This window comes from Gymnoscopelus microlampas (genome assembly GCF_963454915.1).
Source record: "Gymnoscopelus microlampas genome assembly, chromosome: 9".
Lineage (NCBI taxonomy): Eukaryota > Metazoa > Chordata > Actinopteri > Myctophiformes > Myctophidae > Gymnoscopelus > Gymnoscopelus microlampas.
The window spans coordinates 49704503-49729393 of record NC_139946.1 but is presented as its reverse complement, the minus strand read 5'-3'; the positions used below and the strand labels follow the sequence as shown (position 1 = coordinate 49729393).

General features: G+C 42.8%; 1 protein-coding gene across 1 annotated transcript in view; it reads left to right on the top strand.

Annotated features, from left to right (window-relative positions):
- LOC311051622 (paralemmin-1-like) overlaps positions 1–24891 on the top strand; it is a gene marked incomplete at its 3' end in the record, with an annotated part of 52895 nt that overhangs the window by 16098 nt on the left and 11906 nt on the right. Inside the window, exons 2-4 of the mRNA XM_084066202.1 lie at positions 5888–5933; positions 8511–8591; positions 23685–23812. Coding sequence (XP_083922328.1) covers positions 5888–5933; positions 8511–8591; positions 23685–23812 — 255 coding nt within the window. The remainder of the gene's footprint in view (positions 1–5887; positions 5934–8510; positions 8592–23684; positions 23813–24891) is intronic.

The window sequence follows — 24891 nt, the reverse complement described above, 5'->3', positions numbered from 1 at the left end:
ATCTAAAAATATTTTGTTCCAGGGACCCCCCAGAAGCAAAGATTTGAGTTAAAAATGTTCGCTTTAAAATATATATATTCAAAGATTTGCACAGATTTTCAAGATGTTTCAAAAATAGCAGATCTACATGCTCGTAGCGTGGCACTCGGTGCCGCGCTATGAGCTTGTATATCTGCTATTTTTTAATAGCCAAAGTATAAAAGTTCATAATTATTCTGATGCTATATTTACACATTTTGCTGGGTACCCCCTGGAACCCCCTCAAGTACCCCTGGGGGTCCCCGGACCCCACTTTGAGAATCAAGGAACTAGAGGACAATATCTGACTCCAAGTCTCAGCAATGAATTAACTGTAACAAAATATGTTGAGATGGGGGAGGTCCGTGGCCAAATACATTTTCTTCAAAATGTCAATTTTCTTGACATGAAAAAGTTTTTGTCCAGGGACCCCCAGAAGCAAAGATTCGAGTTAAAAATGTTCCTTCCGAAAATATATATCCACAAGTTTCCTAGGATGTGTGGTCATCACTTCCTGTCGATTTCATTGGATATAATTGGATTTCATTGGATTTCATTGGATCAAATCGACCCCCCCCCCTTCACTACCTATTGTATAAAATTGTGCTGCAGATTCAACTTTTTTTCGTATATTTAATACATTGTTTGACACATCAGTGTTGGATTCATGTCAATGTGTATTTTCAGACATTTAACCACTTAAACTATCGATACCTAGAAAACTTTACCTTTCACTCTGTAGCCTACTTAATCTGCTCTTTTTTCCCTCTCTTTGCCGAAAATAGCCTTGCAACGCTTGTAGATCTGCTAATTTTTGGCTAAAGTTCTCCTTAGAATAGGGATGCTATAGGGTTCAAGTGGTTAATGAAAAAAAAAACTATCCTATCACGCAAATATTTGGAGCTTGTAGATCGGCTATTTTTGCTACTTTTGTGTGACATAGAATGGCCCGACAGTATGCAATGTGGCCCTCTGGAGTGAGTGTGGAAATATAGTGGCCCTCTCCATCATCAATGTTGCCCACCGCTGCTGTAGTGGGTGTATGTATGGATTAACTTGTTAGCAAATGAGAATGGTGGGGGGGGGAGTGTGAGGCCGAGTGTGTACACCTCCTTAACTATCGCTGTGCTAGATGTAATATCACATCCATTCTAGGGCTAGTGCTGTGCTAGAATCCTTTTCCAGCCTTTACTCATCTGCGAGGAGAAGGTCCCGACCTAAAGCAGAGTGCGTCGATAGGGTCGGGACTTCCGTCGTACGTGATTCCACCCGGAAACGATCTTTTTCAACCAATCACAACACTAGTTTCATTCACGGAGAGTGTAAACAGATTTGTAAAGCGTCAACGTCATTTCCTTGGACGGTACTTCCTCCAAATTCCGGTACTTCCTTTTAGACACTCAACCGGCTAGATCAGGGGTGATGCAACTTTGATGATGGAGAGGGCCACTATATTTCCACACTCGCTCCAGAGGGCCACATTACATATACTGTCGGGCAGACACCTTTTATCTCCGTGTTTTAACCTTTTCCGTAAATTAATGCCGTACTTCGCCATTCTATGTCACACAAATGTAGCAAAAACAGCCAATCTACGAGCTCAAAACATGTCGCAGTTTTGAGCTTGTAGATCTGCTATTGTTGCTATTTTTGAATTGCAATCCGGAAAAGTAACATTTTGATTTAATTTCAAATGCATTTAGTTATAGACTACTTATGTTAACTTTATCAACAAATACATTGGACATAAAAAATACTTTAAGATTTAAACGTTTTTTAAAGATTTTAATACTAGTCATTAAGCTACTAATATACACTGAAGAAATTAAAGCGGGTCATGTTTGCATGTTTGGAATTGTAACAGCTGAAATCAAAAATATATCTGTATTCTGATATTAACCCGCGGGCCACATTAAGTGATGGTGGGGGCCGCATGTGGCCCCCGGGCCGCCAGTTGCCCATGCATGGGCTAGGTGTTGCCCAGTGTGGTGCTGCGCTTGATGTAATATCACAGCCATTCTTAGTTCAGTAGCTTAACCCCATTTTTTTTACATCGAAACGAAGCGGATAAAAGCGGCATTTTTTTTATGAGGACCTACTGATGGATTCTAGCCTTGGGTACCAAACTTTATTTTGAAAATTATCCATACAATTATCCATATCAATATCCATAAAAAAACAGGCCGATTCACTTTGGCCTATAACTCTTGAACCGTAGGTCATAGCATCACAAATCTTTTCCCCCTGGACTCCTTGGATCATGAAGCAACTTCCCATATACATAGGGCACTTAATTTGGTGCAAAAACAGTGATATTTGTAGAATTTGTTGCACCCCCTATGGGTGGAAGTGAAATCACATTGGCTCTGCGTGTTTATCGGCCCCTCAATGATACGAATTTGGGAAAGATAGGACGCTGTGTTCATGATTTGTGGTTACTGCCTACGTAATTGGTGACGTTTGAAAATAGGAGTCAAATAGGAGAGTGAACAAAGTATTAGCTTGTTAGTGAATGGGAATGAAGGGAGCTGAGTGAGGTCGAACGCGGGTAGACTGTCTGACAGTGGTGGAAAAAGTACTCAAATGTTTGACTTAAGTAAAAGAATCAATACTGCAAAGTAAAATAACTTAAATGTTTAGAAATAGCCGATCTACAAGCTCAACGCGTTGTGAGCTAGCTTTAAAATGTATTTATAGCCTAGCTATAAAATAACGCTAAAGTGGTTAATCTATGTTTTATAATGTAATAATTGCAAAGTAACTTCAAAGTAAAGTTTTCAAATAATTGTAGTGGAGTAAAAGTACAATATTTGCCTTTGAGATGTAGTGGAGTACAAGTAAAAGTATTGGAAATTGGAAATACTCAAGTAGAGTAAAAATACCTCAACATTGTACTTAAGGACAATACTTAAGTAATGTACTTAGTTACTTTCCACCACTGGTAATTGGTGACGTTTAAAAATACGAGTCAAATAGGAGAGGGAGGAAAGAAAATCCACCGAACGTATAGCGAATGGGTCTGGATTCCAGGCTAGTGCTGGATGTTGCAGCGCTGTGCTACAGGACTCCCAGCATTCATTGCAGCAGCAGCAGCAGTGTGTGAGCACTGAGCTGTTTATGATGATGCATTGTTTCATGTCAGCTGCTGTGGGTCAAATTTAACCTCCTATAAAGCATCGGATTATAGGATCATGTTTTTTTACCCTGACTGTGTGTGTGTGTGTGTGTGTGTGTGTGTGTGTGTGTGTGTGTGTGTGTGTGTGTCTGTGTCTGTGTCTGTGTGTGTGTGTGTGTGTGTGTGTGTGTGTGTGTGTGTGTGTGTGTGTGTGTGTGTGTGTGTGTGTGTGTGTGTGTGAGAGTGTGTGTGACTAAAATACAAATTCGACAAGTTGGTCGATCTGCCTGCAACTCTGTTTCCATGTTTCTGCCTCTCTCTCTCTCTCTCTCTCTCTCTCTCTGTGTCTCTCTCTCTGTGTCTCTCTATGTCTCTCTATCAGTAGAGAGCCATAGTGCTGACAGAGTCATTTCATTCAGTACGGCCACAGCCCTGAAATGTGAAAAACTGCACTGTCAGTCAGCCAGCTGCTTCATTAGCATACTGACAACTCTGTTGTTATAAGAATCATAACAGTTGTGATTTTAATAGACAGGGATATATCTTCACATTATTAGATTTTTGACGACATACAGGATTAGAAAAATAAGTGAATATCGTGTAAAACGCTTATTGTAAACATCAGGATCAAAGCAAAACAGGGTTTGAAATATTTCACTGTATGTGCAATGAATGTAGAATATATAAACGTTTTAATTGTATTTATACTATGGAAAAAAACATGGAAAAATCATATTCAAATGTATTTGATGATCCTGTATGTATTGGCAGTTGTGAACAGATGTAAAAAACATATCAACAATTGAAATCTACAAGGTCAGCTTGTAGACCAACTCTTTTGTGTGTATATATATATGAATATATATATACAGTATGTATATATATATATATATATATATATATATATATATATATATATATATATATATATATATATATATATATATATATATATATATATATATATATATATATATATATATATATATATATATATATATATATATATATATATATAGGGTATGTGTGAATAGATATTTGTGAAGAAATTAATAGTCGACCAAAGTCTGGCGTTGGTCAAGCTCTACTATGTAACTATTTGAATAGACAGTTTATCTGTAATGAAAGCCATTCATATCATCATGTGAACCAGTTTTCACTTGACCCTTGACCCTTAAAAATGCGCAGTTAACCTAAACACGCACGCTCGCATGCACACACGCATGCACGCACTCTGCTGACAGAGGAGACGCACACGTGTGTGTGTGTGTGTGTGTGTGTGTGTGCGTGTGTGTGTGTGTGTGTGTGTGTGTGTGTGTGTGTGTGTGTGTGTGTGTACATGTATGAGTGAAAAACACGGGGGGGGGGGGGGTTGGAGGGGTTCTCATTCACTCTCATGGGTTGACGGGTCATATTTCATACTATAGTGTGTGTGTGTGTGTGTGTGTGTGTGTGTGTGTGTGTGTGTGTGTGTGTGTGTGTGTTCCAAACAGACACGCCCTGTTTTGTGCTGGAATGGCATGTTGAGTATGGCGTACCACACACACACACACACACACACACACACACACACACACACACACACACACACACACACACACACACACACACACACACACACACACACACACACACACACACACGACATGTGTCAGTGGAACGCAGAATCAGCACAACACAGCTAGTGCAGTACATGTTGTACACTGTCTGTCTCCATTAAATAATGGTTTACTGTACACCTAAACACATACAGTATGTACACATTAATGTGTATAATGAGTTGTATACACCAGTGTTAATTTCGACAGCAAATGTTGATGTAGTTATAGTAAGTCTTTTGAATACTTTTGAATACACACTCTCTGTCTGTCAGACTATTCTCCTAGAACATATTGAAGTGATGACTTATTCATGGTGGATTTTCAAATTTTAAAATATGTTTTCTTTAATTTAAGGGAATAATCTAGAAGCTCTAATGTCTTTATATTTGTCACATTGTTACGGGAAGTGTAGCTCTGTCTCCACCTCCCCTTGAGAGCAGAGTGAACACAGTCTGTCTGTCTGTCTGTCTGTCTGTCTGTCTGTCTGTCTGTCTGTCTGTCTGTCTGTCTGTTGTTTGGTCACTGATTCTGTACATAGTCAAAGTCTTCCTCAGTTTTGGGTCAGTAACAGTGGTCAGGTAGTCTACCACGGTGTATTCTCGGTTTAGGGCCAAATAGCATTCTAATTGACTTTGGGTTTTTGTTGTGTTTTTCCAGGTGATATAATTTTCTTGTGCGCTATTGTTGACGGCTGCTATCTATTTCAATACATTTCAACACACTTTTAAATTGAGTGACTCTCTGTAGGCTATTTACATTTTACTCTGCACGTAATCAGGGGTAACCGGGCGGACAACGGGTCCATTCTTTGACGGGCGGGACGGGTCTGGTTCGTATTTTGAAATAATCGCGGGTGACGGGCGGGGCGGGCGCGGGTTCTCAAAATTGGACCCGTGCAGGACTCTGGTCTGAGGACCAGCTGAGTGAGGAGGGTTGGTGGGGGTCAGTCTCAGGACCAGCTGACTGAGGGGACTCTTGCTCATGTTCTCCTCTTGGCATTTTAAGGCTTCGTGATGGTAGGAGGTGGGGTCACTATTTTGACGGTGCTTGTGAAATTTGAATGCTCCTTTCTGAATGTTCTCGCTAATGTCTCTCTCTCTCTGTCTCTGTCTGTCTCTCTCTCTCTCTCTCTCTCTCTCTCTCTCTCTCTCAGGGTGTCTGAAGGTGTGTCCCAGCAGGACAGACTACAGGTCTTAGCGGTAAGTCTGCGGTGAAACAACACAATCAAACACATAACGGCTACAGCCTGGGTACATGTACTGAACCAGTTTAAATGCACTGAACCAGTTTAAATGTACAGTACCGGGGGCATGGTGGCGCAGTCGGTAGCACTGTCGCCTCACAGCTAGAAGGTCCTGGGTTTGATTCCCGCCGGGGACGCTGTGGGCGTGTCTTCTCCTCCGTGTCATCAGCGCCCATACCCTACAGTAGGTGGTGTTGGCGAAAGGGCCAACTCTGTGTGGAGTTTGCATGTTCTCCCCGTGTCTCTCAGGGTAGTTAATACCCTCACAAAAACATGCCTCCCTGGTCAGCCGGGGCGCCAGATGGAGGGGAAAGGAACTGGTTGGAATAACGTGTTCCTTCCATGCGCTACGTCCAACCAGGGAACAGGGAAACAGGGAAAATTATATCTAAATGTACAGTACCGGGATATAGCTAATAACATTATACTTCACATACAGTATTATAGTGTAGTAGGAATATTATAGGATGTTATAATACAGTTTTACAGTGTAGTATGGACTATGAGACATTTCCATGTCCTTCAACTTGGACTACATCATCACAAACATTCCCCACACTGCTCTCTGGGTTACCATGGTTACCCCCCTTTTCACCGGCCCTCCCTCCCCTCCTGCTTTGTCTCCTTTACAGAGAGAGAGAAAGAGAGAGAGAGGGAAAGAGAGAGAGGGAGAGATAGATAGAGAGAGAGAGATGGGGAGAGGTCAGCATTGTGTCCTCTGTCAAGGACACGTACACACACGCACGTGCGTGCACACACACACACACACACACACACACACACACACACACACACACACACACACACACACACACACACACACACACACACACACACACACACACACACACACACACACACACACACACACACACCAGAGGGAGGCTCTGTTCTGCACTGTGATTGGTTGACAGGCATGTGACATCATCAGACCTCAGACACATCAGATCTACAATGTCAGCTGTTCTTTTTAACCACTCGCACCCCAGCATTCATCCATATTGTGGTGGTGAATATTAGCCAAAAACAGCAGATCTACAAGTTCACAAATGCGTCTTAATGTGACGCGCTGTGAGCTTATACAGTAGATCTGCTATTTTTTTGGGGGGGGGCCTCAGATCCAGAACCCTAATGTGTTGCACACATCTTATACAAGTCTATGACCTTTGTTACTAGACTTTGTAGGCTCTATGCACAGCAGCCATATGGGAAAAAATACATTGGGCCTCTTCCTCACTTCCTTCACAGGTTGTTACCAATGTAGCCTTGGTTCACATGACCCTCGTCTGTCACAAGCGTCATGGAACCACTTGTTCCTGGTTTTTGAATGGTCTACATTTACACACCGTACATCTACATAAACGTTCAGGTTTCAAATCTAAAGTGCTGACCCCAAAGCCACGGATGTAACAAGTTAAAACGCCCGATCGGTGGCCATTTTCCCAGACTCTTCTCCATTATGCCTTCAACTACGCGACCCTTAAGAGGTGTACTCTGATACAGTACATTATAACTCTTTGAGAAAATGGCCACCGATCGGATTAAAATGCTTTTTATTGAACAATACGGAAGATACTGGTACTTACACCCATGCGCTTTAACTTACATTCGTGCCTTTGGGGTCAGCGCTTTATATTTGAAACCTGAACGTTTATGTAGATGTACAGGTTATAAATGGAGACCATTCAAAAATCAGGAACAAGTGGTTCCATGACTGTCATGATATGAAAAGCATATCCTTGCTTACTGTAAATCGCTCTGGATTAAGAGCATCTGCTAAATGCCTAAACTGTAAACTGTAAACTGTATGACAGTCATGATTCAGGGCTATTACCAATGATACTAATGAAGGCTCTGTTCCATTCTGATCAAACAGAGTCAGGGTGTTGACTCACTGGAAACACTCTGCTACACCAGTGGGTCTCAAAGTGTGGTCAATGGACCCTCATGGTTCCTTGAGGGGGTTCCAAATGGACCCTTAAGGCAGTGGTTCCCAAACCTTTTCATGTCAAGGTCCCCCAAATTGACACTTATTAGCTCGCGGACCCCCATTTGAAAAGATATGGCAGGGACCCCCATAAGAGAAGATTTTTACGGCTCTATAGCAGTGATTTTCAACCATTTTAATTTCAAGGACCCCCAGTTTGACATGCATTAGGCTGCGGACCCCCATTTAAGGGCATTTCTATCTCTGGGACCCCAATTTATATCGTAAAATCAATGTTAATTTAACTCTGAGAGTGTACATTTGGTTCTATTTGTACACTCTCAGAGTTACAGACCCATAGGGGTCCATTCGGTTCTTAACTATCTATCATTTAGCTGGGGACCCCCTGGAACTCCCTCTAGGACCCCTGGGGGTCCCCGGACCCCACTTTGAGAACCAATGCCTTACGGATCTGTAACTCGACTGAGAGAGTCAAAATGTAACCATATCCTTTAGCTTATAGTCTTGTGTCATATGAGTAAATAGACTCATACAGCTGTCTGGCGCCGTTATTGACGGAACTTCCTGTTTCCCATCATGCCTCAGGAGAAGAGGAAGAGACAAACAGAGATAGAGAACAAGAAGAGACAGCTGGAGGACGACAAAAGACAACTGCAACACCTCAAGGTGAGAAACCTACATAATATGTACTGTCATGCTCACTCAGAACCCTCCATCACCTGAAAACCAATCCAGAACTGGTGACATGCATGTGATTCAAAGTATGAGTTGTGGGTTCCCAGAAGAACTCAGGGTTAGTATACCACCCAAGAAATCAAAAAAGAAAGACTCGCCATCTCTGGTCTACTTCCCGTATCTGCGTGAAGTAGGCGAACGCCTTTTTAGGAGACAGGAAGCAGGTTAGAGTCTATTGATTCCAATGGAAGAGTAAACGTGAACACAGCTTCTGAACCATTCTTTAGCCCCACGGTCACTGAACTAAATATTGGACCCGATCGTCACCAAGCCACACAATCTTCCCAAGATTTTCCCCCAAAAAATACATATTTTTAGAGAGACAAACCAGGAGAACATCAACTTTGTTATCAAACTTTCTCTGTCCCAGCAACACACTCTCGCGAGAACTAGCACCAGTAAACATAGGACGTTTGCGAGATCTGCCGTCAGACGCCGGTGCCATATTTGGTGCCACCTCCATGACCTGGGCAGTGTTGCCAGAATTTGCGACAGAAAAGAATCACAATGTTTTTATAACAAGACCAGGAGACCTGGTTCTGCCAGACCCATAATAAATTCCTAGTACTTATGACGTGTCAGCCTGTGTCCCTTTTATGCCCATGTATGTATGTAGGCTGTCTGTCCCTTTTATACAGCCGGTCTTTTTCGCCCATGTATGGATGAATGGTCTTTTTCGCCCATGTATGGACAAAACGTTGCAGAGCCTCATGTAGGCCCAGGGACGTGCACAGATAGACTCTAGGTGGTGCTAGAGCACCTGCCCTTTGCCCTCTTGACCAGAAGTGCCCTTTAAAAAAAGAAAGTTTACAGCAGGGGTCTTCAACAGGGGGTCCGGGACCCCTAGGGGGTCCTCAGAGTTACTACAGGGGGTCCGCCAATTCTTTATGTGATATGATTTTTCTTTTTACCATAACCACTCGAAACCTAGCATCCCTTTTCTGAGGAGAACTTTAGCCAAAAATAGCAGATCTACAAGCCCACAACGCCTCGCACTGCGAGGCGTTGTGGGCTTGTAGATCGCCTATTTTTGGCAAAGAGGTATAGGTGTAGAGGGAAAAAAGAACAGACCAAGTCAACAAAAAAAAGTATAATTTACTTGAGCACCTGTCCCTCAAAATGTCTGTGCACGCCACTGTGTAGTGTAGGCCGACCCTCTGGGTCTGGCAAAAACAGTGTTCAGTCAAACTTTATTTTCTAACGTTTCTTTAGAATGGTGTTTATTAATGTTGACTGGTGTGTGTCTTTATATAACAGAGCAGATTGCACATCTCTCCTCCGCGTCATCACTGCCCATAGCCTAGGTGGGGTCGGCGAAAAAGGGCCTTTCTGTGTGGAGTTTGCATGTTCTCCCGGTGTCCCCTAGGGTAGATACCCTCACAAAAACATGCAGTACTCCTGGTATCTCTATACTGCCTCCCCCTGGTCAGCCGGGGCGCCTGATGGAGGGGAAAGGAACTGGTTGGAATAACGTCTTCCTTCCGCACGCTACGTCCTACCGGGGGAAACTTCCCCCTGTCAGGCAGTGGTGGAAAGTAACTAAGTACATTTACTTAAGTACTGTACTTAAGTACACTTTTGAGGTATTTGTACTTTATTTGAGTATTTCCAATTTCCAATACTTTTACTTCTACTCCACTACATCTCAGAGGCAAATATTGTACTTTAACTCCACTACATTTACTTGAAAACTTTAGTTACTAGTTACTTTTCAGATATAAACTATGATATAATGAAACATACATTAACCACTTTAGCCCTATTTTATTCATAGGCTATTTGAAAATAGCCGATCTACAAGCTCACAACGCGTCGCATCGCGACGCGTTGTGAGCTTGTAGATCGGCTATTTTCAAATATGTAGTACTTTTACTTTTGGTACTTTAAGTACATTTTATGCCAATACTTTTGTACTTTTACTCAAGTGCATTTTGAATTCTGGACTGTTACTTGTAACAGAGTATTTCTATATTGCATTATTGGTACTTTTACTTAGGTAAAGAATTTGAGTACTTTTCCCACCACTGCTCCCCAGGCTGGCAGAGGGAGAGTAGCGCCCAGGATTACATACTTAGGCAATTGGCATTAAAAAATGGGTTGCAAAATTGTGGAATAGAATTAAAATTAAAAGATTACATATGACTTACTATTAGTACGTTACTATAATTGGCAGCTGGTGACTGGACAGTGAGACCACACCTATACTGTGTACAGTATGTACAGTATCTGCCCCTCCCCCTTTTACTGTACACATTGTGATGTCTGTGCAGGAAGGGAAGCATGCGCACGCGCGCACGCACACACACACACACACACACACGCACACGCGCGCACGCGCGCACGCGCGTGTGCATACAGAGGGAGAGGGAGAGAGAGAAAGACACACGCACACACGCACACACACACACACACACACACACACACACGCACACGCACACACATACAGAGAGAGAAAGAGAGAGACACTCCCGTGCGCACACGCACACACATACACATACAGAGAGAGAGAGACACTCCTGCGCGCACACACGCACACGCACACACATACAGAGAGAGAGAGAGAGACACTCCCGTGCACGCACACACACACACACACACACGCACGTACGCGCGCACACGCACACACACATACACACACACACACACACACACACACACACACACACACACACACACACACACACACACACACACACACACACACACACACACACACACACACACACACACACACACACACACACACTGCATCACACAGAGCACGGATGTTCCGATAAGGAAAGGGGATGGGGGGGGGGGGCAGTAATCATCTATCATCTCCTCTACTGAGATTCTAAAGCACTTCCACAATAAGAGGACTGTGTGTGTGTGTGTGTGTGTGTGTGTGTGTGTGTGTGTGTGTGTGTGTGTGTGTGTGTGTGTGTGTGTGTGTGTGTGTGTGTGTGTGTGTGTGTGTGTGTGTGTGTGTGTGTGTGTGTGTGTGTGTGTGTGCGCTTGTATTGCTATGCTTGTGAGGGCCAAATATCCCCGCAAGTATAGTAGAATTTGACAAAATATGAAACAGTGTGAGGGCAGTGGTGAGGAATGGTAGTTTTATGGTCGAAGGCTTCATTGTGCACTTAGAGGTTGGGGTTTGGAGGTTTAGGGCCAGGTTTAGAGGTTAGATTATGCATGATTTATGCTTGCATGCTGCTTGCCGGAAATAGCAGATTGTGAGATACAATCTCACAACGTGTTGGCGCTGCATCGGCTATTTTACACTTAACATTGAGTGCCAAAACCGGGAATCTTCGGTTTTGCAAATACACCCTTTGAGTGCCATAACCGAAGATCTTCGTGAGGAGATTTTTTTTTTTTTTTTTCCCACATGGGGGGGTGCTCTAACGCAACTTTGGGATGGTCCACGGAGTCTCCAAAATGGAAAGGACGGATGTGGATCCGTGCCAAAAAAAACTACCTCCCGTCCACTCCCATTATAACCCCTTGAGAAAAAGCTTCATATCTCCACTTCTTTTTACCGTGGTGGAAACGAGCCATTTTCGATGGCCGATCACTCTGCAATGGCGGATCGCGTTGGAAATATTATTGTTCCAGGCGATAGTCGGGACCCTCGACCATCATGTACACACCCTTTGTTTACATCCGTGTCCTCGTCGTGGCGACTACAGCACTGAACAGATCAGCGTACACATGGCACTTGATGTGTTAAAGGTAGATTTTCTTTGGTTAAAATAAGTGTTAAATAGCTCTATGTTCTGATAGTACTCATTGCCATAGACTCTATAATGAGTACTATCAGAACATAGAGCTTTTTAACTCTCTAGTAAGTATGTACTATAATCTGTTTACTATAAAGAGCTGGAGAGACCCCTGTGACCGAACACACGCTCTGTGTGTGTGTGTGTGTGTGTGTGTGTGTGTGTGTGTGTGTGTGTGTGTGTGTGTGTGTGTGAGAATGTATGTGCGGTGTGTGAGATCAGTTGATAATGACACTGCTGTGTGTGTGTGTGTCTCAGGGATGTGGGTATGATGTCACCCACACAGAACACTGTCTCTCTCTCTCTCTCTCTCTCTCTCTCTCTCTCTCTCTCTCTCTCTCAGAGAGAGAGAGAAAAGGGTGGGGCAGGATAAAAAGAGGACATAGACAGTAAGGGAAAGGAGATAGGGATGACAGAGTAAAAGGCATTAGGAACGGAGGAGAGATGTTGGATGAAGGGATGAATGGATGGAGGGAGGGATGAAAGAAAGAAAGAAAGGTTTACAAGACGTTTGATGACAGCAACGACAACTTCTAGAGAGAGAGAGAGAGACAGAGAGATTTAAGGATAATAGGATATTGTTTATTGTTATTATTTATTGAGGACCAATTAGATGAAGATAGGTTGAAAATGGGTGAAGTTGTCCTTTAACCCTTAACTGCTCCCCGAGGCACTGCCCCTCAAATCGCCCACTGCTGCTGATAATTATAGGATGGGTTAAAGCAGTGGTCCTCAACCTGTGGGTCCACATGATTTTTGAGGGGTCCCCAAATGACAGTCAGTGACAATGTTAAGACCGTTTTAATCAAGAACAGATTCTTCTCTGCGTTTGAATCTGTCGGGGGGGGTTCGTCATATCGCGTACGCACTGGCCTACAAGTCGGCGTGCCTTCAGATCAGGAAGCAGGCCGCGCTTTACCCAATCAAATGTAGTGGGCGGGATTTACGTGAACAACCTGAAACTCATTTAACAATAGCCTCCTCAGAGCAGACAAAACCACAGAAAGATATTCACATTTTAACTTGCTTTTTCTTCATAGAAACAAGTGGGCTTATAACCAAAACGATCCATGTTCTCTGGAAGAAGTGGTGTTAGTGTTCCGTGTAGAAATATTGTTAGTGGGAATGAAAACATAGTCGCACCACCGGAAGTGAAAGGCTGAAGGCAGACCAAAACCTTGGTTTCCTTGCGTACGTGTGCTACGTCGACTTCCTCCCAAAGCCAAGTGAGATAGTAAAAAACAGCAGAGGGCGCTGTTTTCCCTTTTCATTTGGCGATGGGTTCCCAGATTGAGACCATTTTAATAGCAAAAGGAAAATAAAAATACCATTACTGCATGAAATGTAATCAACAAACTATACAATAAAAACTGGTCAAACATTGGCCAAATTGTCAAATAATATAAGAAAGAGGCAAACATTGTGAAAAAAGACGATCTTCAAGCTCACAACACATCGCAACATGAGGCGTTGTGAGCTTGTAGATCTGCTATTTTCCACAATATTTATCTGTGGAACCACGTCAAACTAAATGTAACGCCTCAACTCCTCCAAGTGCTTGTCAGGGTGGGGGGTCCCTAGTTCAAATATGATTATTATTATTTTACTACACACATGACCAGTGATCGTTGACTAATCATTCTCTACATTCACAAGCTCTACCTCAAACTTGGTATGTGTATCGCCCAGGTTGAGAACTAAACAAACTACACTGGGACCCCAATCAGTTACAGACCCGTAAGGGTCCATTTGGACGCCCGGTGGTCGCCAGACCCGGCGTTGAGAAACACTGCATTAGCTGTCTCTCGTGTGCCCAAAAATGGAGATGAATGAGGTCATAACAACTGACGAACAAATGTGAAAACAAAATGGCCTTTTTGTCATTAGCTATTCTACACATAATGCCATGATGTCACATCATGACATCACAGCATCGTTATCACAACCATGTAATTGTCCTTTAAAATGAATGTTGAAATAAACAAGATGTCATTTAGCAGCGACAACAAGTTGAACGGTCTTGCCAAACAGTGATGCAAGCTCTTGCTGGTGTGTGAAATGTTTCACTGGACGATTAACCTGAAAGGAAAAACAATTTCCCAGAGACCCCCCCGTACCGCTGTGGTTGTACAGAACAAGATCTACTACTTCGGAAGGAACGACGAAAACAACAACAACATCCATCAGCTTGAAGTTCTCGTCTTCAACACAGTGTCTTTGCGCTGGGCAAAGTTGTCCCTGGAGACAGATGGAAGAGGAGAACGTCCCCTTGTCGTTCCATCTATGAACAACCGTGAGGACTTCACAGCTGTGCTGATAGAAGATACAGTCTACACGTGGGGAAGGTGTCCTGACCTCAACCTGCTTCATGCTTTTGATGTCGACACCCACAGGTGGTTCAAACCCAAGGTTTCTGGGACTTTTCCAAAGAGGAGGTACAACCACTCAGCCTGTGTCTTGGGGAAGGTCATGTATGTCTATGGGGGATACAATTGTAAATACAATTGTAATAGAATCCTCTTTTGTGAATACGATAATGACATGCACAAGTTGGACACCACCACAATGGTCTGGTCTTTAATTAACACCAGAGGCACTCTGCCACCTGGTTCATATGATCCCTCTGTCACCATCATCGGGACGAAGATGTTTGTATTTGGAGGCTGGTCGGGCCAGTGGGGTCAGTACTACAACACCATCAGAGTGTTTGATACAGAGACCAACTGCTGGCTGAGCCAGCCTTCTGCACAGCTTCTTCCAGAAGCACGCAGGGGTCATTCAGCCTTTGTTTACAATGGAGAGCTGTACATATTTGGTGGCTGCAAGTCAGACCAGACCTTCAGTGATCTGTGGAAATTCAATCCAGAGACCTTCTCCTGGAAGAAGGTTGAGCCAAAGGGGAAACGCCCGTCTCAGATGGATTGTCTCAGATGGTGCTGTTGCATGGTGGGAGATCGTATCATCTTCTTTGGAGGAGGAGACAAAACACCCGATGACCTGGTTGTCTTAGACTTAAGTGCTTGTCTGAAGACGTTATGCAAGCTAGCAGTTATTCAGTACGGTTTGCCGCAGTCAGAACTTCCACACAACATCAGGTGGGAACTGGCGGACATGACTGCCACAAACAGGAACAAAAAAAAAAGACTAGAAAATGTGCTCCTCGGAGCACAGGTCTCCGCCAGCGGACCCGTGCTATTATAACCAAAGGAAATCACTAACCCTATCTTTAACATATACAAAGACGGACGGAGAGGAAACGATACTCTCCATTAATCCTGTCAATATTACATATTGTCACGTGTCACTTGACCAATGATAGCTTGGCTGATGGATAGGTGTGTCACTTCAAAACATATAAATGATGTTTTGAAGTGACACACCTATTTATAGGTCTCTATTTCATCATGCGTCTCGCTAGCCAATCAAAGCACACCCTTTCAACATATTGTCACGTGTCACGTGAAGCTTGACCAATGTTAGCTTGGTGGACACACGGAAGGACGAGAACGAAAACATAGTCTCCTGGCGGAGACAAAGAATATGGATAACATAAATACTATGATTATTGGTACTACTCAGTGGCCTTGTGGTTAGAGTGTCCGCCCTGTGACTGGGAGGTCGGGCTTCGATCCTGGGCTAAGTCCTTGTGACATACTAGCGTCATGTCCAGGGGGAGGAGGCTACTTGTACATCAAGCTGCCTCACGCTACGGAAACAGGAGATATGCTCCTGACCTATGGGCCTCAGGGCTCCACCATGCCAGGCTTACTTACTGAGTACTCTGACAGAGGGTACAATGGGTACTGCATGAGCATACATTCTTCTTTTTTTTTTTACCCCTTTTTCTCCCCAATGTAGTTGTTATGCCAAATGATTCCTCCCCACACACCTGCCAGTGAGCAGCCCCCACCGTGAGGACGTAGAGCCTTCTTCGTCCTACTCCTCCCGCCCAACACTCCCTGCTGACAGGCTCCGCCCCTCAGCCCGTAGGAGTAAAATGTAATTTATGGAATTATTTTGAATTTCCTTTGAAAATTCAAGAAAAAAATGTTTTTTTTTCCCTTTCTGTGTTCTAACTGCTTTGAATGGGATCAGTACAGGTCTGTATCTATGACTATAGCACACATGGGCGACATATGGCACAAGGCCCGCATCCGGCTCTTTGACTACCTCAATCCGGCCCTTGAAGTCCTTAAAGAAAAACTAAATGACCCCCCCCGAACAAATAAATGACAAAATCTACATTCTAAAAGTCAGCATTCCATATTCCATCTGTATGTACTCCATGTTTGAGTCCATATTCATAACATAATGCAATGTGTTTTATTTGTGACCTATGAAGTAAGTGGATTATTTTATGTAAATCATCTTTTCATTGTAACCTTAGAATGCACTATATAGTGACACAGTAACAGCTGTAAACAAAAAAGAAGAAGACAAAAAGTTAACTACCATGACAGAAAATGATTGTGTTGTGAAGGTTTGATTTCAGGCAAAGTGTCAAAGTGTCCTTAAGCAAGACACTTTTAAAGGACGACTTCACCCATTTCCAACCTATCTCCATATCATTGGTCCTCACTAATGCTCGTTATAATATGGTACCATTTCTGTTCTACTCACTCTGTGTCTCAGAGGAGGGCTGTGGACAGGTCAGAATCCCGCCTACCAGTGACATCATCAATGGGGGAATCCAAGCTAATAGAAAGTGCAGGCTTTCTATTCCTGTGTTAGAGCATCGCCTAGTTATTAAATGTAAATAGGTTCTATGCACAGCAGTCATATTGAGAAAGAAATGAAGGCTATGTTCCATTCTGGTCAAACAGAGTCAGGGTGTTGGCTCACTGGAAAGGCTCTGCTACACCAGTGGGTCTCAAAGTGTGGTCCAGGGACCTCATGGTTCCTTGAGGGGGTTCCAAATGGACCCTTATGGTTGTGTAACTCTGAGAGGGTACAAATGGAACCAAATGGACCCTTACAGGTCCATTTGGTTCCATGCGTACACTAATTTCTGGCTGTGGTCCCAGTGCCAGGATTTTGTTATTTTCTTACCTTTTCAAGTAGTCACAGACTATTCATCTCCAGTATGATTGTTACCCTGATGGTTGCTAATCACTGAGAGTTTTCAGGTGTGGTTTCACAAATGTCAACGAGGTCATTGCAACCTCGTTGACATTTGTTGTTTGATGTTTGAAAATAGCATATTTCACTCAAAAATACACAGTAAAACACAGGAAAAAAATGATTTTTTTCTCAGTTTATTTTTTAACATTGAAGTGAATGGAGCAGCAGCTTTTTGGATAGTGTTATCTCCTAGTTCCTTTGAGAAAAAATAAATAAAGTTTTAGTTTTTTTTTTTTAAGAGACGTCAAAAGACGTCATTGGCACTCAGGACTTACTATAAAACAGCCGTCAAAAGACATGTTAACAATTTGATTGCCAAAAACGAGTCAACTCATTTTTAGAATGAATCACTTGCTTGCCTAGATCAAGTGAACTTGTTTTTAGAAAAAAAAAGACCAAAGAGATATGATTTTTCGAAGATTTAGACTCCCATCCACTTCTTTGTTAACTTAAAACTTAAAAATTCTGTATCTCGGCTCCAGACTACTTTTTTTTTTCAATCAAAATATATCTGGCAATAAACAGCAAAAAATCTGAAATAATTATGGCAGTAAATGTGTTAAGAGGAAGTACTACGTCACGACCGGGCCTTTTATGTCCTTCCGGAAGGGGGAAGGGACAGCCGGTGACGTGACATACCCTCTAGCCTAATGAATGGGCCCCGGGAGCGTATTGTGTAGCTCTGTTGCATCACCAGATGGCGCTGTTTCCCATAGTGAGTGTCTCACTCCAGAACTAAAAGAACCGGGGTTACCTACGTAACCTCTAGTTATCATGTCTGTCTCTCGATATATGGAGATCTTCCTAATATGGATAGTGATGATGTCATAACAACTGACAAACAAATCTAAAACCAAAATGTCCAATTTAGCTGTTCTATACATAATGCCATGATGTCACGCCATGACATCATAGCATCGTTATCACAACCACGTGATTGTCCTTTAAAATGAATTTTCAAATAAACAAGATGTCATTTAGCACCGACAAGAAGTTGAACCACCGTCCAGTAACTTATCAGGAAAACTGTTTTGCCAAACATTGATTCAAGCTCTTGCTGGTGTGTGAAATGTTTTACTGGACGATTGATCTGAAAGGAGGAACAGATTCCTGGAGACCCCACCGTACCGATGTGGTCGTACAGAACAAGATCTACTCCTTCGGATGGAACGACGACGACAACAACAACGACATCTATCAGCTTGAGGTTCTCGTCTTCAACACAGTGTCTTTGCGCTGGGCGAAGTCACCCCCCGAGACAGATGGAAGAGGAGAAAGTCCCCTTGAGGTTCCATCCATGCACAGGCGTGAGGGCTACACAGCTGTGCTGATAGAACAGCTCGTCTACACGTGGGGAACGTGTCCTCGCCACAACCTGCTTTATGCCTTTGATGTCGACACCCATAGGTGGTTCAAACCCAAGGTTTATGGGACTTTTCCAGAGAGGAGGTACAACCACTCAGACTGTGTCTTGGGGAAGGTCATGTATGTCTATGGGGGATACAATTGTAATAGAATCCTCTTTTGTGAATACGATAATGACATGCACAAGTTGGACACCACCACAATGGTCTGGTCTTTAATTAACACCAGAGGCACTCTGCCTCCTGCTTCATATGATCCCTCAGTCTCCATCATCGGGACAAAGATGTTTGTATTCGGAGGCTTGCGTGTCGGTGGGTTGGCTCAGTGCTACAACACCATCAGAGTGTTTGACACAGAGACCAACTGCTGGCTGAGCAAGCCTTCTGCACAGCGTCTTCCAAAACAACGCTACGGTCATTCAGCCTTTGTCTACAATGGAGAGCTGTACATATTTGGTGGCTGGAACCTTAAACAGAAATTCACTGATCTGTGGAAATTTAATCCAGAGACCTTCTCCTGGAAGAAGGTTGAGCCAAAAGGGAAAGGCCCGTCTCAGATGGATTGTCTCAGATGGTGGTGTTCCATGGTGGGACATCGTATCATCTTCTTTGGAGGAGGAGACAAAACATTCGATGAACTGGTTGTCTTAGACTTAAGTCCTTGTCTGAAGACGTTATGCAAGCTAGCAGTTATTCAGTACGGTTTGCAGCAGTCAGGACTCCCACACAACATCAGGTGGGAACTGGCGGCCATGACTGCCACAAACAGGAACTAAAAACAATAATATTGCTACAATAATTACTATGATTATTGGTACTGCACCGAGTACTCTGACACAGGGTAGTGGGTACAATGCAGGGACGCGCACAGATAGACTATAGGTGGTGCTAGAGAACCTGCCCTTTGCCCTCTTGACCAGAAGTGCCCTTTTTTTCCATTTTACAGCAGGGGTCTTCAACAGGGGGTCCGGGACCCCTAGGCGGTCCTCAGAGTTACTACAGGGGGTCCGCCAAATCCTTTATGTGATATGATTTTTCTTTTTACCATAACCACTCGAAACCTAGCATCCCTTTTCTGAGGAGAACTTTAGCCAAAAATAGCAGATCTGCAAGCCCACAACGCCTCGCGCTGCGAGGCGTTGTGGCTTGTAGATTGGCTATTTTTGGCAAAGAGCTATAGGTGTAGAGGGAAAAAAGTAAACAAACATTCTGGTCCATTCTGGTCAAACAGAGTCAGGGTGTTGGCTCACTGGAAACACTCTGCTACACCAGTGGGTCTCAAAGGGTCCAGGGACCCTCATGGTTCCAAATGGACCCTTACGGGTGTATAACTCTGAGAGGGTACAAATGGAACCAAATGGACCCTTACAGGTCCATTTGGTTCCATTTGTACACTCTCAGAGTTATTCTACACTCACAGAGCCCTCATTAGTGTCACTGGTAACACCTGTGAAGGAAGTAAGGAAGAGGCCCAGTTTCTTTCCAATATGGCTGCTGTGTCTAGAGCCTATATTCCGGGAATGTGTGTATAAGTACACTGGTTCTCAATGCCGGGTCTGGGGACCACCAGGGGTCCAACATGGACCCCATGTGTAGATACAAAAAAAATGTCTTTGCCTTCGATGTATTACCTCATGTTTAGCGTCAGCTAAACATTTTACTGCTAATGTTTAGTGTCAGCTAAATGTATTTTACTGCTAATGTTTAGTGCTAATGTTTAGTGTCAGCTAAATGTAGGCTAAATGCCTACATTTAGCTGACACTAAACATTAGCAGTAAAAATTAGGTTTATTTTAAATGCATAAACCTAATTTCACTGTATATGCAAATAGTGACAACTAATACAAAAGGCTGTATTATTGTTATTATCATTATTGTTTAAGAAGTAGGGGAAATAGCAGATCTGCAAGCTCGCAACGTGACACAAAGTGACGCGTTGTGAGCTTGTAGATCTGCCATTTGCACTAGTTTGGATCCCGGGCAAACTAATTTCTCTTCTGGGTCTTGAGCTGAAAAGTTTGGGAACCTAGTTGCCATTTTCTACTATTAAAAACAAACAAAAAAATCGAATAGTTCATATAGCCAATCTACACGCTCACAACGTGTCGATGTAGATCGGCTAGTTGAACCATTTGAACATTTTTCTAAAAATAGTAAAACATGGTTTAGTTGTGGGCAAGGCACCAGCCAAAATAGGGCCCGAAAGATCATAGGAGGAATGGTGGGTCTGAGATGATTAAAGGGATATTTCACTTTCAAAAAAACTTTGGGTCATTTTATCATCTACTCAAGCCTTTGTGAGCCCCCCAGACCGTTTTTAAGTTGCTTGATTCAGTATTTAGATATTTGATATACATTTTATCAGACACGCCTCCTTCCTATACAAACCCATTATAACTTCAAACTACATTTTTAACATGTTAGATTCATCAAAAACACCCGTCCTTGGTTCTGGTGACTCACCCTGCCCTCCTAATACGTGAGGGGGCCGTGTTCTTTCGATAACTTTTTTTCATTTATTTTTAATATTAAAAGAAAAAAAAATACAATAAAAAAAAAAATGACCCAAAGTTTTTTTGAAAGTGATGTATCCCTTTAATTCACATAAATAACGTTCACTCAGACAAATATTTGGGAGTGGAAGTCCTTCACAATAAATATGTCATATTTATTGTGAATACAAATTTCATATTTATTGTGAATAAATATGACATATTTATTCACAATAAATATGACATATTAACTAATAACTAATGACTAGTAACTAAAGTTTTCACACGCGCGTGTGTGTGCGCGTGCGTGCGCAGGGCTGAACATATAAGAATCTCTGTCCTTGCAGAGAAGATGAATGACACGTGTGGTTGTGTTAATGTTTTGGACTGTGTCTGTCTGTCTGTCTGTCTGTCTGTCTGCCTTCATACAGCCTCGACACAACAAGAGGATGTTAGTGGGCCAACAGGATGCAAGGGGAAAGGATGTGTGTGTGTGTGTGTGTGTGTGTGTGTGTGTGTGTGTGTGTGTGTGTGTGTGTGTGTGTGTGTGTGTGTGTGTGTGTGTGTGTGTGTGTGTGTGTGTGTGTGTGTGTGTGTGTGTGTGTGTGTGTGTGTGTGTGTGTGTGTGTGTGTGTGTGTGTGTGTGTGTGCGCGTGTGCGTGTACTTATTGTTATGGACAGGCCTCAACAGGACAAGAAACAGGAAGTGATGTAGACAGAACACTGTCTGTCTGTCTGTCTGTCTGTCTATCTGTCTTTATTTATTATCATTAGTAGAGGTGTGAGACAGTTGTCTGCTGGATTTAGATGCAGCTGTGATGGCCCTCTAGCCTGCCCTTGGTGTGTGTGTGTGTGTGTGTGTGTGTGTGTGTGTGTGTGTGTGTGTGTGTGTGTGTGTGTGTGTGTGTGTGTGTGTGTGTGTGTGTGTGTGTGTGTGTGTGTGTGTGTGTGTGTGTGTGTGTGTGTGTGCGTGAGTGCATGAATTGTGTAATTTTAATGAGACATATAAAGCATATCATAATTGAACTTGAACGTCTAACGTTGAAGAGACAGAAGTCATAACCTGACACATTATTGTGTCAAATATAGCAATGATTACTATCAGAATATAGAACTTTAACTTCTCTATTAACTTAATGTTGTCTCTGCATTCCTTTGTTTTAGAGGAATGCAGTAATAATATGAATATTAATATTAATATTGTAGTCGGGTGAAGAGTGGTACTTGGATTCAGGGAAAAGGGTAGCCTGGCTCCACCCCCTGAATCGTTTGCCTCGCATTCAGGGCCTGGTGACGCTGTCGAAGGCGAGTGTTTCTCGGTTGAAAATCTGTACGACGAATCAGGATCGGGATAATCCAGTATGAACTAATTGCCAAAGAGTCCCACTTTGGCCACGCCCCCATTTCAGAAATCGGCTGCACTGAGAGGGCTTTCCAAGCCCCCAGAACCCAGTGCTTGCATTGAAGCGAAATGGACATGCTGGCCATTCGTAGGTACTGCAGCTTAAACTGACGGGGCCACTGCAAATGTACGAGCGAAAACGGTTTCGACCAATGGGCTTGACTCACGAGCTTGCGCACAAGCTTGCGCACGGGGCCGCGCACCTCTGTGACGTAAAACGCGTCACTTCTGTGACGCAGAACGTATCACAGTGGCCCCAAATAGGCTACGCCCATCACACTTTACAACCCGGAAGAAGGGGTGAATTCGCTTCATGCGCTGGGTGAGCAACTCAATGCAAGTGGATGGGAGGCGATATCCGGTGCCCTCTCTATTATTTTTAACTCTATGGGGCTTTCAGACTGAATAATGGAGTGAAACGAAATGAAAATTCAGGCTGAGTGTCAGGCTAGGAAAAGGGTTCTGAAGATGTTTAACCCATTAAGACCTGAGACCGAATCTAAAAAATGTATTCTGAAAAAAATATGTTTCTATGTCAGTGGTGCTCAAACTTTTTCATGTGAAGGACCCCCAAAATTATATGTATTTGGCCACGGACCCCCATCTCAAAACATGGACCCCCAGAAGCAAGAAAAACCATTTGCTTTAAAATAATTTGCACACATTTTCATGATTTAAAAAAAAGTAGCAGATCTACAAGCTCCTATGAGCTTATAGATCTATTTTTGAATAGCCAATAATGTTTTTTAGCTCAAATCTAATCTATCTGCTGCTCATTATTTCACTGTCTGTCTGTCTGTCTGTCTGTCTGTCTGTCTGTCTGTCTGTCTGTCTGTCTGTCTGTCTGTCTGTCTGTCTGTCTGTCTGTCTGTCTGTCCCCACCACAGTCCAAAGCCTTGAGGGAGCGCTGGCTGCTCGATGGCGCCCCCGCTGGCCAACCGGAGCAGGACGACGTGAGGAGACAGCTGACGGAGGACGAGAACAAAACCAGAGACCTGGAGAACACCATCAGCAGGTTAGACATGTTTACATGTAACCTGGAACAACACCATCATTATAAACATGTTTACATGTAACCTGGAACAATACCATCATTATAAACATGTTTACATGTAACCTGGAACAATACCACCATTATAGACATGTTTACATGTAACCTGGAACAATACCATCATTATAGACATGTTTACATGTAACCTGGAACAACACCATCATTATAGACATGTTTACATGTAACCTGGAACAACACCATCATTATAGACATGTTTACATGTAACCTGGAACAATACCGCCATTATAGACATGTTTACATGTAACCTGGAACAATACCATCATTATAGACATGTTTACATGTAACCTGGAACAATACCATCATTATAGACATGTTTACATGTAACCTGGAACAACACCATCATTATAGACATGTTTACATGTAACCTGGAACAACACCATCATTATAGACATGTTTACATGTAACCTGGAACAATACCATCATTATAGACATGTTTACATGTAACCTGGAACAATACCATCATTATAAACATGTTTACATGTAACTTGGAACAATACCATCATTATAAACATGTTTACATGTAACCTGGAACAATACCATCATTATAGACATGTTTACATGTAACCTGGAACAATACCATCATTATAGACATGTTTACATGTAACCTGGAACAATACCATCATTATAAACATGTTTACATGTAACCTGGAACAATACCACCATTATAAACATGTTTACATGTAACCTGGAACAATACCACCATTATAAACATGTTTACATGTAACCTGGAACAATACCACCATTATAAACATGTTTACATGTAACCTGGAACAATACCATCATTATAGACATGTTTACATGTAACCTGGAACAATACCATCATTATAAACATGTTTACATGTAACCTGGAACAATACCATCATTATAGACACGTTTACATGTAACCTGGAACAATACCATCATTATAGACATGTTTACATGTAACCTGGAACAATACCATCATTATAAACATGTTTACATGTAACTTGGAACAATACCATCATTATAAACATGTTTACATGTAACCTGGAACAACACCATCA